This window comes from Capra hircus, chromosome 1, assembly GCF_001704415.2.
Source record: "Capra hircus breed San Clemente chromosome 1, ASM170441v1, whole genome shotgun sequence".
Lineage (NCBI taxonomy): Eukaryota > Metazoa > Chordata > Mammalia > Artiodactyla > Bovidae > Capra > Capra hircus.
Genome location: NC_030808.1, coordinates 149,278,046 through 149,293,665, shown reverse-complemented (window position 1 = coordinate 149,293,665; position 15,620 = coordinate 149,278,046). Strand labels below are relative to the sequence as shown.

Sequence of the window (15,620 nt, the reverse complement as noted above, 5' to 3'; positions counted from 1 at the left end):
TCACAGTGACGCCTGAGTTGGACCCCAAGGATGAGGGATGAACCAGGCACGGGGATGGAGAAGGCCCTTGAGGCGGAAGGACCAGTGCTGGGAAGAGGTCCAGAAGTGAGAAAACCACACAACAAGCTCCACTACCCAGTGTACAGGACAATGCAGAGAACCGGCAGAGAAGAAGCTGGAGATGGAGTAACAACCAACCACAGGGGGGTTTCAAGCTCGTGGTGACTGCTGAGTGTTTATGAGTTACAGCGCAAACCTACAGTGGCAGAGGGATGGCACACACAGCCCATCCTGCACCCTCCCCCCATCTACACCCTCCGTCGTGGGACCCTGGAGTTCCCTTCACTCAGGAGCGAGTCTTTCCCCACCCCTTGATCCTCAGCCAGCTATGGGACTTGCTTTGCCTGATTGGGTATTAGCAGGGCTGGTTCTTGCTTGCTCTTGGACTCACAACGGATGATGAAAGACACACGGAACAGAAGAAGTTGCCCCTGTTGCCCCAGCTGAGGCCACCGTAGATCGGTCTATAGCCAGATGACCCCAACACGTGAGCAAGCACAGCCAGGAACAGCGGAGCCCTAGCTGATCCAAAGGTGAAGCCATCCAGCCAAGCTCAGTCAGGATCAGCTAACTCACAGACTCACACGTGATATTTATTGTCATGTGTCACTGAGATTTTTACTCAGCATTACTGTGGCATCAGTTAACCGATACACTGCTCATGGAGTGCTGGGAAGTGTTTTTCAACTGGCTGTGGAATCGACGTTCTCTTAATGGATCTGGAGCCTGACACTCACCACCTATTCTCCTGCGCTTACTGCTGGTGCAACTTGGAGCGAGACACCTTAGTGAGTCCAGCTTCCATTTCCTCATCAGTAAAATGGAGACAATGCTACATACTGGAACACACTAGTGCACTAGAATTGCTTTCAGATTTAATAAAATAATACAGCTAAAACATTTACGACTGTGTACGGTACATAACAGGAGCTCCATAAATGCTAGATTAGAAAAGAGCTGAACTTGGCAAGGACCACGACTGAACAGGACCACACCTCTCTGCACATGTGGGGTGAGGAAGTTTGGGTAGGCAGGAACCCAAGATTCTTTTGAAACAGCACAAAGTTTCAGATTCTACTCCATAAATTCATCTAGGCCAAAATTATTTTGACTGTTTTAAGAGTCAATGCTAACTAAATACCCATCTTAGCTATAAGCAAATCTCATCAAAGCACCTTAAGAACATACGATCTTCAAAAGATGGGGAGTGACTGCCTAATGAGAATACAGCTTCTTTTTGGGAGTGACGAAAGTAACTCTGGCGTTAGATGATGGTGGTGATTATATGACATGGTGAAAATATTGAAAACAACTTAACTGTATACTTTATAATGGTTAAATGTGAACTTTACCTTGATAAAACAAAACAGAAGGCTTCCCTGGTGACCCAGTGGTTAAGAATCGCCTTGCAATGCAGGGGACATTGGTTTGATCCCTGGTCCAGGAAGACCTGACATACCTCAAGCCAACTAAGTCATCATGCCACAAATAATGAGCCTGTGCTCTGGAGCCCAGGAACCACAAGTACCGGAGCCCTCGCTCTGCAAAAAGAAAAGCCACTACGATGAGAAGCCCACGTACCACAACTAGAGAGTAGCCCCCGCGTGCTGCAACTAAAGAAAGTCCGTGCAGCAATGAAGACCCAGTATAGTAAAAAAAGAAAATAAAGAATTTTTAAAAGAGAGAGAGAGAACATATGCTGAGCATATGTTCTGAGCAGTACGGCAACCAGTTATGACCTGTCAGTTCCAAGTTCAGTTCAGTTCATTTCAGTTGCTCAGTGGTATCTGACTCTTTTGAACCCCACGGACTGCAGCACACTAGGGCTCCCTGTCCACCACCAGCTCCCGGAGTTTACTCATACTCATGTCCATTGAGTTGATGATGCCATCCCACCATTTCATCCTCTGTCTTTTCCTTCTCCTCCTGCCCTCAATCTTTCCCAGCATCAGGGTCTTTTCCAATGAGTTAGTTCTTCGCATTGGGCAGCCAAAGTACTGGAGTTTCACCTTCAGCATCAGTCCTTTCAATGGATATTCAGGACTGATCTTCTTTAGGATGGACTGGTTGGATCTCCTTGCAGTCCAAGGGACTCTCAAGAGTCTTCTCCAACACCACAGTTCAAAAGCATCAATTATTCAGCGCTCAGCTTTCTTCATAGTCCAACTCTCACATCCATACATGACTACTGGAATATCTATAGCTTTGACTAGGTGGACCTTTGTTGGCAAAGTAATGTCTCTGCTTTTTAATATGCTGTTTAGGTTGATCGTAACTTTTCTTCCAAGAAGCAAGCGTCTTTTAATTTCATGGCTACAATTACCATCTGCAGTGATTTTTGGAGCCCCCCAAAACAAACTTTGTCACTGTTTCCACGGTTTCCCATCTATTTCCCAGGAAGTGATGGGACCAGATGCCATGATCTTAGTTTTCTGAATGCTGAGTTTTAAGCCAACTTTTTTACTCTTCTCTTTCACTTTCATCAAGAGGCTCTTTATTTAGTTCTTCTTCACTTTCTGCCAAAAGGGTGGTGTCATCTGCATATCTGAGGTTACTGATATTTCTCTGGGAAATCTTGATTCCAGCTTGTGTTTCTTCCAGCCCAGTGTTTCTCATGATGTACTCTGCATATAAGTTAAATAAGCAGGGTGACAATATACAGTCTTGATGTACTCCTTTTCCTATTTGGAACCAGTCTGTTGTTCCATGTCCAGTTCTAACTGTTGCTTCACTATGAACAAGGGTACTTTAAGAACAACAGGAGATTCTGGCTTTAGAATTGCTATTTTCCTCTGGCAGGGAACAGAGAATTAGCTAGGCTAATTATTAAAGGCCATTTCTAGCTCATGAAAATCAAACTCCATCAGCTACATGCAATAGCTAGCCCAGATCTTTACTGATACTTTGTAAATGCTCGACATTCTTCAAATGCTTTGTAAATAAGTTATTTTTCTCAACAAGGCACTACAGCATTCTGGGTGGGGCAATTCTTTCCCCTACTATACTTATCTTGAGCCACTCCCCCATCCCTTTTCAACCACCCACTGTGAGTCCTCACAAAACTATGAAGTATAGCTTGTATTATTAATGAGGAAATTGAGGGTCAAAGAAACTGAGTTAATTATTTCAGGTGCCAAAGCCACTAAGTGGTGGGGCTGGGGTCACCAGTCAGGCAGTCTGATTGTACTGCCCGAGTTCTTAAGCATGGTTTGCTACAGCTTGCCTCTCTCTTCTCTATAAAGCAAATCACTGTAGATGGTGACTGCAGCCATGAAATTAAAAGACACTTACTCCTTGGAAGGAAAGTTATGACCAACCTAGATAGTATATTCAAAAGCAGAGACATTACTTTGCTGACTAAGGTCCGTCTAGTCAAGGCTATGGTTTTTCCAGTAGTCATGTATGGATGTGAGAGTTGGACTGTGAAGAAGGCTGAGCGCCGAAGAATTGATGCGTTTGATGGTGTTGGAGAATTGATGGTGTTGGAGAAGACTCTTGAGGGTCCCTTGGACTGCAAGGAGATCCAACCAGTCCATTCTGAAGGAGATGAACCCTGGGATTTCTTTGGAAGGAATGATGCTGAAGCTGAAACTCCAGTACTTTGGCCACCTCATGCAAAGAGCTGACTCATTGGAAAAGACTCTGATGCTGGGAGGGATTGGGGGCAGGAGGAGAAGGGGATGACCAAGGATGAGATGGCTGGATGGCATCAAAGACTCGATGGACGTGAGTCTGAGTGAACTCCGGGAGATGGTGATGGACAGGGAGGTCTGGCGTGCTGCAATTCATGGGGTTGCAAAGAGTCAGACACGACTGAGCGACTGAACTGAACTGAACGGAATTACAGCTAAACGTGGAATCAAGAAAATTTAAGTAAAAATACTAACTCATAACCTTAGTGATCGAGAGGGTCAAAGGCCAAGAGAAAAATCAACAAAAGCAAAAATTTATATTTATAAAAGATTTTTCTACGAGTGAATTATAAGCATAATCATAATTAATAAAGAAAATCACAGCTAAATCTCACTTGCTCTTTTCTATAAACAACTTAAGGAACTCAGGTGAACAATTTATCCTGAAAGGAAACAGGTATACATTTTGCATGGAAAATCTAATAGCCTAACAGGTCTGCAACTTGAGGGACTAAACAACGGCTCTTTTTAAAAAATGGACTAACTACTCTTAAGCACAACCCCATGGAACCAGGCCCAGAGTCTCAGCAAAGTTAAGAATAGGTCAAGAGCCCAAGCCCACTGGTTAAAGCTGCTGCTCTCTCACAGCCCTACTCCCTGGGTGCTCATTTACTGTACATTTCTTGGTCCCATGTACAAAGAAGTCTTGATGAACTGCACAAACACAGGACCCAGTCAAACCAGGAGCTTATAAAGCTGGACAAGCCTCTACCAGAAAGAAAGGAACCTCACTCATCAGAAAGTGAAATGTGAAAGTGGAAGTCGCTCAGTTGTGTCCATCTCTTTGCAATCCCATGGACTACAGAGTCCATGGAATTCTCCAGGCCAGAATACTGGAGTGGGTAGCCTTTCCCTTCTCTAGGGGATCTTCCCAACCCAGGGACTGAACCCAGGTCTCCCTGACCTGGCAGGCGGATTCTTTACCAGCTGAGCCACAAGGAAGTCCAAGAATACTGGAGTGGGTAGCCTATCCCTTCTCCAGCAGATGTTCCCGACCCAGGGTCTTCTGCATTGCAGGCAGATTCTTTACCAACTGAGCTATCAGGGAAGCCCTCACTCACCAGATGACCACCTCAAATCAAGTGGTTGTGTCTGCATCTGTCTGCATCACTTAATTGGGTGGACACAGGCATTCTCATACAGTTTTATTAAAACTGAATTTTCCTGACACAATACGAAGTTTACAACAATGTTTTGTTTTGTTTTGTTAAGTCCCCCAAGTAGCTTATCCAAATTAGCGTTCTATGAGTCTCTGTGAAAGGTTTTATTTTTTTCATTTTCCCCTCTTTCTAATCAGGAAGATTTCATTCAACCGGGCAACTGAGCAGAAAGGCTGGTTCCTTCTAATTTTTCAAATCTCCCCAGTCTCATCCCAAGTGAAAACATGTCCTAAGGAGTGTTATAACGGTCAGCTCTACAAAACAACCCTTTTCTTCTGGGTATACTTAAATCTCAACAAGTAAGTTTATTGATTAAGGTCCCACAGCTAATTTTCTTCTATTTAATATGTGACCTCAGCTAATGACTCAGACTTCTGGAACAAATTCTTCCTTTCTTAAATGGACTAACAGACCCTTTTCACCTCTGTACAAAGACTTCAGTTTTTACAACCTAATTAAACAAAAGGCAGAAGACCTGAATAGACATTTTGCCAAAGAAAACATTAAGATGGCCAACAGGCACATAAAAAGATGCTCAATATTACTCTTCATGAGAGAAATGCAAATCAAAACCACAATGAGGACTTCCCTGGTGGTACAGTGGGAAAGAATACACCTGCTAATGCAGGGGGTGTGGGTTCAGTCTCTGGTCCAGGACGGTTCCATGTGCCGCAGAGCAACTAAGCTGGTGCGCCACAACACCTGCGCCCTAGAGCCTGCGCAACCACAGTGAGAAGCCTGAGCACCTCAATGCAGAGTAGCCCCTGCTCTCCACAACCAGAGAAAGCCCATGGGCAGCAAAGAAGACCTAGTGCAACCAAAAACAAATAAAACAAATTTGAAAATTAAAAAGAGAGTAATAATGTAACCCCATAAAATGGGAGCAATTATTACCCAAACTACAGAACTAAAGCAGAGATGTTACACACACATCACACACACCCGTCTGCCCAAGAACAGAACCAGTGTAGAATTCGGCCTGGATCTGAATCCAGTCTGTCTGTCTCCAGGTCTCACACGTGGAACCTCTAGTGCTACACTGCTACTCTCACTATGAAGAAGAATTTAACTTGGAACTTACCTGGAAATAGTTTTAGCTAATCAAGGAAACCAAGTTACAGATAAATGAAAATTCAGATTCACAGCACTTTTCTTACATGACAACTTGTAGAGGTTGTAAAACACTGCAAATAAAAACACTGTCACTCTAATGTCATAAAAACTGAAACAGGCAACAGTGAGAAAGAATCCTTTGTTTAGCCAACAACGCAGTAGCTCAGCTAACAGAGGCTACACAAGTACAATTCTCTGAATGATGCCACATGCTACTGAAAAGAGGTTTCAGACAGGATTACCTTATTTTCTTCAACGTTCCTTTTCAACTTTTCTTCCAAGTCCTTGGTTTCTTCTGACCCCCTGACATTGCTGTGTTCATAATTTTCACATGCTTCCTTAAGCTGCTCTTGTAAAACCTGGTACTCCTTTTCAACCTGTGAAATACCTCCCTACAAATGTAATACAAAATTACCTGTTAAAAGTAGTTTTAAAAGCCTATTTCTGATCTTGTTCTGAAATGTCTCTTCAGATAAACAAAAGAGGATATAAGGCAGATGAAAATTTACAAGGAAAATGTCATAATTCAAGAATTTAAAATCCATTACATTGTTTAGAAAAGTCAGCTCTTTTTTTAGAAAAGTTATTTGTATTATTGGAATTCATAAGGAAACTTTCCAATATGCACCATAATTAGCTCTGAATATTTGTTTTAGAAGGGTTCAGTATTAGTCTGATATGACTGTCATCCTCCATAATTAACATCAAGAACTATTTACTGGCTTTAAGAACCGCAAATATTATGCATGCATTAGATATGAATAGGACATATTAGTTTTGGCCTTACTTTTATAGCGTTTCAAATAGACGGTTGCTGATTATTTTTAAAAGATGACTTAAAATATTATCAAGAAATTATCTTCAGTTATGTAACTGTCTCCTGGACAGCTTTAAAAAAAAGCAAACAGAAGTCATACTGTACTGTGAAATGCTGGCCAGCAATAAGCAGCATTTATGTATTTGTAAGCCTTTTATCCTGCTGAGATGGGCAGCAGTCAGTCACACACTTGTTGTGAACAGAGCACCTGTCAGACGCTGGCAGCTCCTCTCAGCTGCAGGCAACTGCTCTGCCCAGCTACGAGGGCTCCGGCAGCCAGGTTTGGGAATCTAAGCCAGATGCACACACCTGGCCCACCTTTCCCATCCCCTGCATCTCTTACAGCACGTTAGCATCTCCCAAGTGTACAAAGGCAGGGAACTGAGGTTCTGAAATTTTGTTCATTGTCAGAGAACTGTGAACTATGGCCAAGCTGACCACACACCCCAGTCTGCTGTTTATGTCGTCCAGACTGAAAGTTCGGCACTATGAGTACAGTTCATGTTTACGGTGGATTCATGTCAATGTATGGCAAAACCAATACAGTACTGTAAAGTAAAATAAAGTAAAAATAAAAATTGAAAAAAAATAAAATTAAATTAAAAGTCTAAATTATTTTAAAGTAAAAAAAAAAAGTAAATAAATAATCAACTAGATGATGAACCCATGAGCAAGCTTTTATGGTTTCAGATCTTAGTTATTTCTATTTTAATTCTCAATTCAGCTTGGTATTATGAATTAATTCATATGCCCTAAACTGCTGACAGAGACATTGTTTGTTATGTAGCAACAGATAACATGCATTCTATTCATGTCTGTTTTGAGACTGTGTTAAATTAAAATCTTTAGAAAGCCAATCCCTTTAATACTAGGTCTTCCTATTCAAGTACACTGAACATTTCTCATTTACTTAAGTATTCTGTGTGTCTCTCAGTAGCATTTCAAAGTTTTCTTTTACAAGATAATATATTTTTTGATACTACTAAAAATGAAATCTTTTCCTTTACTATGTTTTGGAATGGGTTGTTTACATACAGAAAGGTATTTTATCCATTTGTATTTCTAAATTCTCTTACATTTTGGTATTGGTTTCTGATCAATCACTTTGGATTTTACAGGGACACAGTCTTAGCCTCTATAAATAATGATATTTTACACTTCCATCTTTAAAATTTTATTTCTCTTCTCTACTTATATCAACCAATATCTCCAGGATAATAATAAATATTAATGATGATATACATTTAAGCAGGATGATGGGCTTTGGCTTAAAAGGGAAAGATACAAGCATGCTGAGAAGTATTTAGCTATTCTCATTTGATTATGAGTTTTAAGTCAAGAAAAACATTTGAATTTTATCCAATACCTTTTCAGCAACTATGGAGTTGATCAAATGACTTTTCCCTTTAAGATCTATTACATAGTACTTATATTAATAAATTTTCTAACTGAATCATCCTTAAAGTGTTTAAGATTTTTATAATAATTTCTGTATTATTCATGTGAATAAGCTTTTATTTATAAATACAAGTTCATTATACCAGTTAAACCAATAAAGCTGTTAGGATAGAAAAAAACTTTTCCTCTCCCTCTCTTTTCCAAATTTGAACAATAAAAATAAATAATTTTTTTGTTATGTTCTAAAGCTTATTCTACTTCCCTGGTGGCTCAGCAGTAAAGAATCTGCCTGCCAATGCGGGAGATGCGGGTTCAATCCCTGAGTGGAGAAGATCCCCTGGAGGAGGAAATGGCAACCGACCTCCAGTATGCTTGCCTGAAATTCCATGGACTGAGGAGCCATGGGGTCAGAGTCAGACATGACTTGGTGACTAAACAACAAGGCTTATTCTATGATGTTTTATATGGAATAACTCGCTTCAAAACAGTTCTAAGTTCATAATTCCTATTTAGTTAAAGTAATGAAAATTAAAACTTTAAACAGTTTAATATAGTTCTGACTCACCTGTTGTGCCTCAAAAGGACCATATGGCTCAGTATTGACTTCCCGATGTGTTATATTCCAAGACACCTTTGGGGCAAAACAAGAACATTCAATCTGTCTCAAACGCTCTAGTAAAATAAATCCACCATTTGATAACATTTTGAAACATGCCCATAATTTTTCAAGGTTTTAATTTTTTTGCCAGTTTAGATAACATTCTATGCTTTCTACAAATGTTTGTAACAGGAAAGAGCATCATTTGGAACTCGTAAAGTGAAAGTGATTTTGGTTCATTACTCTTAACATAATTTTTCAAAGCTTTCTAGAAAGCTTTTAAAAAACTTAATGAGTAGCAGGATAACCAGTAAGGGTTTCATGCATTCATGCCTTATAAAGCTAACTACAGAGAAACCTTATTCCTGAGCTTGTTAGGAAGGAACATTTACTCCTATCCCTCATTTCTTTCCATCTGGTTGTGTCCTGTGTTTCCCTCACTCCCCCACTGGTTTGAGAGGAGAAACTGGGCATGTGCAGCCCTCACTCTTTCTTTTTTCTCTTTCTCTTGGTAGCTGCCCGTTCAGAGAGCACATTTTCCTGTTCCTCCTCCTTGCACTGTCTTGGGGGCAAGCACCCAAGGTGGAAGGCCTTCTAGTCCAGCACTGCTGTGAACAAGGCACGGAAGCTGCTAAGTCATGGGTTTCAGTCTTGGGACAGACACTCTCTAGAGAGAAGAGCCACATCATCCTACTGCACTTTTATTAATTATCAAGGCGGTGCTTTGGCTCCATCTGCTGATTCTACTGCTTTATGTCTCAACTGGTGCAAAACTTGGATAGGATAAAGGGTATTACTTACTACACTTCAAAATTCCTTCTGGCATTACCAGTCATGCCCTACAAAAGGGTTCATAAAGTCCATTATTTTAAAGGATTTTAGTAAATATAATGACAATGAAAAATGAAGAGGAAAATTTAACTTTGATATTAAAACTTTCTCACTTTAGTCTTACCTGTACAGCAACCACTTGTGTACATGGAATATTTGTTACTTTATTGGTGCTTTCTGGATTTACTTCCCACTTGGCAGAATTTCCACAGCAGTCCTCGTTTCCACTAGTCTCACTCTGGGCTGTATCAGCACCATCAGAGCTGCACTCTGACTTCACTGGTGTTTCCAAAGATTCCTCAAGGATCTGTGTTTCGGAGGCAATCTGGTTACCAGGGGCATTCTCAGCACTGAAATGATGAGCCTCAAAATGCACTTCCGTTATGTCACTGGCTACAAAAGACGGCACCACTGGTATTGGTCTTTGCAGGTGATACTCAGTAGGAATGCTGGCCAGGGGGGTGTAAATGCTATACTGGGGCAAAGGCGGTAACACACTGATGAAGGCTGGTGGTGTCTGGGTAATGTCAAATCCTCGAAAGGGAAGATATGTACAGTATCCTGTGACCAACTGGGGTCGAGGCCAATAGGTCGCTTTCACTTCCTCGGGAACTGGTTTGGGAGAATTAGAGGAGACTGGCTTATGAATGGTCTCCTCAAGGACTGGCCTGGGAGAATCAGAAGATATCCCTTTGGGCTTCTCATCCTCAGAAACTGATCTGGAAGAATTATCGGAAACTGGTTTTGGCTTCCCAGTGTCACGAGCTGATTGGGGAGAATTAGCAGATGCATGCTGAGGCTTCATGTCCTCAGAAGCTGGTGCTAAAGGTAAGTCAGACACTGGTTTGGACTTTACATCTGGTTTAAATTCCCTAGCAGCTGGATTCAGTGGTAGTTTAACTCGTAAATACTCTCCTGTTTTTGAAATTTCTTCTACTTTTGTCTTAATGTTTTTCTTCTTTCTCTTTTTCTTGAGCCGTAATGCAACTTTCTTCAATGCAATACAGTTGTCAATCACAACAAAACGAGGACATCCCAGGAGAAACGCTTTCAAACCTCCTGCTTTTTCTAGTATCTGTCGCGTTTCTTCTGGGAAGAACTCATATTCTTCAGAAAACATCTTGTTACTCATGTCCAAGGGACCATGTTCCTCCAACAACTGAGAGAAATAACTAGGCAAGAAAAATTTACATATGTTATTATAAGGAAGTACTTACACATGCTTTTCTGAAGAAAATATTTCTCAAAATTTCCCCCAAAGCAAAATACTACTTCATTTCTGACCTGAACATCTCCTCAACAAACATATTATATTCATATTAAATCTGAGAAAGGCTAACTGAAATCAATGATACTATAAATAAAATTAAGTTTACTCCTCAGAAAATAATTCTTTAGAAGTTTTGAAAAAAAAAAAGACTAAAAGGTTATTTTTTATACACTGTGATTAAATATTCTATATATATATATATTTTTTAAATACTTGCTTTTGGATTAAAAAAAATTATCTGGCTAGGGCTGCCGTCTATGGGGTCACACACAATCGGACACGACTGAAGCAACTCAGCAGCAGCAGTCTTAGTTGTGGCGTGTGAGATCTTTATTTGCAGCATGTGGATCTAGCTTCCTGACCACGGACCAAACCCACGCCTCCTGCATTAAAAGTGCGGAGACTCACTGGACTGCCAAGGAAGTCTCTGGAATATCTTTTCATGTACCGGCTGGCCATCTGTATGTCTTCTTGGGAAAATGTTTATTAAAATCTTCAGCCCATTTCTAAGCTGAATTTTTTTTTTTTGCTACTGAGTTGCCTCAGTTCTCCATACATTTGGGGAATTAGCCCCTTATCAGATATGATTTGAAAATATGTGTATGCATATTTTCATAACTGAACGATGACCATTAGTGTCTTCAACGGTCCTTGACGGATTGCCACAGTGCCCGTGCATGTCGCTGCCGGCACGGGGCCAAGGGGCAGAAATGGGAAAAATATTTCAGAAGGCATTCCCGTCCTAGTGCTCCAGGTATGCCCCTTTGAAAAACCACTGTTTTCTACATGCTCATGATTCCTTTCTCTTTTTTTCAAGAAGCAGATTAAAGATCAGGACCCAATTGCCTCTTTCTTGGAAGAAAGCACGACAAGCAAGCAAGAACCACCATGGTCTTTTTGGTAGGCAAAAACTGACAGGGAGAAAAAACATGATTCTTATTTCACAAAGTTATTTTTATTTGCAACACACTGTGATTCAACCTACAATCAATTTCACTCTCCTGCTATCTGTAAGCTACATGCTAGGATCACATTTTCTACTTTTTTTTGAAACCTTCCACTTTAACTGGTTAATAAATCTTGACTAACACTACTAAAGACTGTTTTAGGAAAAAGTGAATGCAGAAGACCATATACTACTGGCATTGCAGATATACTATCTGCAATGTATAGTATAATACCATATACTACAATAGTATAGGATAATACCATATACTATCTGAATGCAGAATACTGTACACTTCAACTATCTGTATCATAAAACATTAGAACGAAGGGGGTCACTGAAAACAAATCAGTCCAATCCCCTACTTTAAAGTAAAATATTTAAGTCAATTAAAAAAGCAGTTATCCCAATATCTTAACTCCATGTCGGTTACACTTTCTACTCTAATATTCTTTTCAGATACAAAAGTTTAGTTTCATTTTTCTTTTACCCAATGGCCAATTAAAAAATAATCTTCAAGCCAATCATCATTACATGTTTATTTTTTTTAATTCAAAGAAAAGAATTAAGTTCTGAGGTATGACTTCCTGTAACTTCTTGACTTACTCCTATTATAAGATATAAACTTCATTTCAAAATATACAAACAAATCAACCCATTTTCTTCTCATAAAGTTACTTAATTTCTTCCCACTTATAAAGGTAATGTAGTCTTTAAGGTGCAAACTCCTGAAAACTACAGTTTAGCTTCAGTTTAGATGCTTGAAGCAAAGGCTAGCATGTTTTAAGAAATACTAGTATAGTCCCCTGGAGAAGGAAATGGCTACCTACTCCAGTACTCTTGCCTAGAGAACGCCGGGGACAGAGGAGCCCGACGGACTATAGTCCATGGGATCACAAAGGGACGGACACAACTGAGCGACTGAACAACAATAACAGTACAGTTTAACAGTTGATTCCAGGCTGTCATCCAGCTCTCTGGGAATATGATTTGTTCAGCACTTCACCTCTGAAGAAAAACTATGAAGAGGGATCCAAGGGCATGTAACTAAACTGAAGAGGAATAATGCAACTGAGAAAAATAGAAAAAATAACCAAATTACAGATGAGTGATGGGTTTTCCAGGAGTTTGCTTACAAATTAATTTTCTATTGCAGATCTCGGCCCCTCAACTTCTTTTCCTAAAGAAAGCATCATGTACTACTTCTTAACGCCAAGCTTAAAAAAAAAAAAAAGCAAAAGCTTTTTAGATTTTCCTGAAATCTATTACTCTATCCACTCCACTCAGACTTGACTTTAATGTTAACTTCTTTTTCTTTTCCTTTGGCCACACAGCATGTGGGATCTTGGTTCCCTGACCAAGGATCACGCCCGTGGCCCCTGCAGAGTCCTAACCTTACTGGACCACAAGGGAAGTCCCCTAGTATTAATTTCACATTCACATTTTCAAACCAAAAGTAATTCAGCCCAAAGTTTCTTAGAAGGAAATCTTTTACTAGGTCAATGTCAGGAGGCCAAGTTTTCAGTACAATACAGAGATACAGGGCTCTGTATCTGTACTACATCCCAGCTGGACAGCTCTCTCAGCAGTAGTCACCAGATCCTGGTATCCCTTCCCAGTGAAGGGTAACACTTCACCAAGCCACATGAAGTGTCACCGGGCTTAGGAGACACCAAACAACTACATCATATCAATGTAAAGACAATGAGAGCAAATAATCATACTATTCCCTGTCAAATATATACTGTGGAATTCATGATAAAAGATTATCGCTGGAAGCTTCATTTATCATTCCTATCAGGACACACTAGGACAGTTTTGGAAATACAAAGAATCTACATTAGCAGCGCAAACCGACACAACTAATAAACATTAGGGTTCTAAAAAAAATCTTTAACAGTTAAAAATCTCCAATTAACTTTGTGTAATACATGACCAAAAGCCATAGAAATACTTTTCTTCCCCAGAGTTTGTGAGCCAAACACAGATTCTTTAATAAATGGAAAGGGACACAAATTTAGAACAACTTAAGATCTTTTACTGGCAGCCTCAATATAACAGCTGGAATGTTAGGACACTTACTCATATAGAGTTGAACATTTTTGTTTTGGGTTTATGTCCCACAGCTTCTTATTACGGACAACATACTCATTACTATGCTGTTCATACAGAGCTTCAAATTCTTCTACATCCTGCCGAAGGTGATCAGGCACTACAAAGGGGCCCGCAGAATTTAAACTGCGTTTGCTGATAAAACAAACAAACAAATGATTTTCTTGTGAGTAATAAACTTCTAGGTGATCCAGAATAACATTTAAATTGGAACAAAGATAACATATTATTCAATTTTTGGATGCAAAAACACACTACCAGAGAATTTAATGCAGAAAAGTTAACTTTTCACAACTTTAGTCAAGAGACACCTGAGTGCTGAGTAAATTCTTTTATTAATACTTACTCATGTTATCAAGAGTAATTTTTTTTAAAACTTCTGGTTTAGAAAAAAAATCAATGTATTAATTGTAACGTGTTAAAAAGCAAAATGAAAGGTTTTATTACAATGGTGATCAATTTAAGTTAAAGTGAGACTGAGACTGGTAACTACCACACAATTGCACTCATCTCACACACTAGTAAAGTAATGCTCAAAATTCTCCAAGCCAGACTTCAGCAATACGTGAACTGTGAACTCCCTGATGTTCAAGCTGGTTTTAGAAAAGACAGAGGAACCACAGATCAAATTGCCAACATCTGCTGGATCATGGAAAAAGCAAGAGAGTTCCAGAAAAACATCTATTTCTGCTTTATTGACTATGCCAAAGCCTTTGACTGTGTGGATCACAATAAACTGTGGAAAATTCTGAAAGAGATGGGAATACCAGACCATATAACCTGCCTCTTGAGAAATCTGTATGCAGGTCAGGAAGCAACAGTTAGAACTGGACATGGAACAACAGACTGGTTCCAAATAGGAAAAGGAGTACGTCAAGGCTGTATATTGTCACCCTGCTTATTTAACTTCTATGCAGAGTACATCATGAGAAACGCTGGACTGGAAGAAACACAAGCTGGAATCAAGATTGTGGGAGAAATATCAATAACCTCAGATATGCAGATGACACCACCCTTATGGCAGAAAGTGAAGAGGAGCTAAAAAGCCTCTTGATGAAAGTGAAAGAGGAGAGCGAAAAAGTTGGCTTAAAGCTCAACATTCAGAAAACGAAGATCATGGCATCCGGTCCCATCACTTCATGGGAAATAGATGGGGAAACAGTAGAAACAGTGTCAGACTTTATTTTGGGGGGCTCCAAAATCATTGCAGATGGTGACTGCAGCCATGAAATTAAAAGACGCTTACTTCTTAGAAGAAAAGTTATGACCAACCTAGATAGTATATTCAAAAGCAGAGACATTACTTTGCCAACTAAGGTCCGTCTAGTCAAGGCTATGGTTTTTCCTGTGGTCATGTATGGATGTGAGAGTTGGACTGTGAAGAAGGCTGAGCGCCGAAGAATTGATGCTTTTGAACTGTGGTGTTGGAGAAGACTCTTGAGAGTCCCTTGGACTGCAAGGAGATCCAACCAGTCCATTCTGAAGGAGATCAACTCTGGGATTTCTTTGGAAGGAATGATGCTGAAATTGAAGCTCCAGTACTTTGGCCACCTCATGTGAAGAGTTGACTCACTGGAAAAGACTCTGATGCTGGGAGGGATTGGGGGCAGGAGGAGAAGGGGA

The 15,620-nt window shown here is 40.1% G+C and overlaps 1 protein-coding gene across 10 annotated transcripts in view; it reads right to left on the bottom strand.

Annotated features, from left to right (window-relative positions):
- Window positions 1-15,620, bottom strand: part of TTC3 (tetratricopeptide repeat domain 3) — a 126,845-nt gene that overhangs the window by 26,405 nt on the left and 84,820 nt on the right. For all 10 annotated transcript variants that reach the window (XM_018052783.1, XM_018052802.1, XM_018052785.1 and 7 more), the window contains 4 exons: window positions 13,968-14,132; window positions 9,794-10,841; window positions 8,806-8,871; window positions 6,268-6,417 (listed from right to left, as the gene is read on the bottom strand). In XM_018052783.1, the coding sequence (XP_017908272.1) occupies window positions 6,268-6,417; window positions 8,806-8,871; window positions 9,794-10,841; window positions 13,968-14,132 (1,429 nt within the window). The remainder of the gene's footprint in view (window positions 1-6,267; window positions 6,418-8,805; window positions 8,872-9,793; window positions 10,842-13,967; window positions 14,133-15,620) is intronic.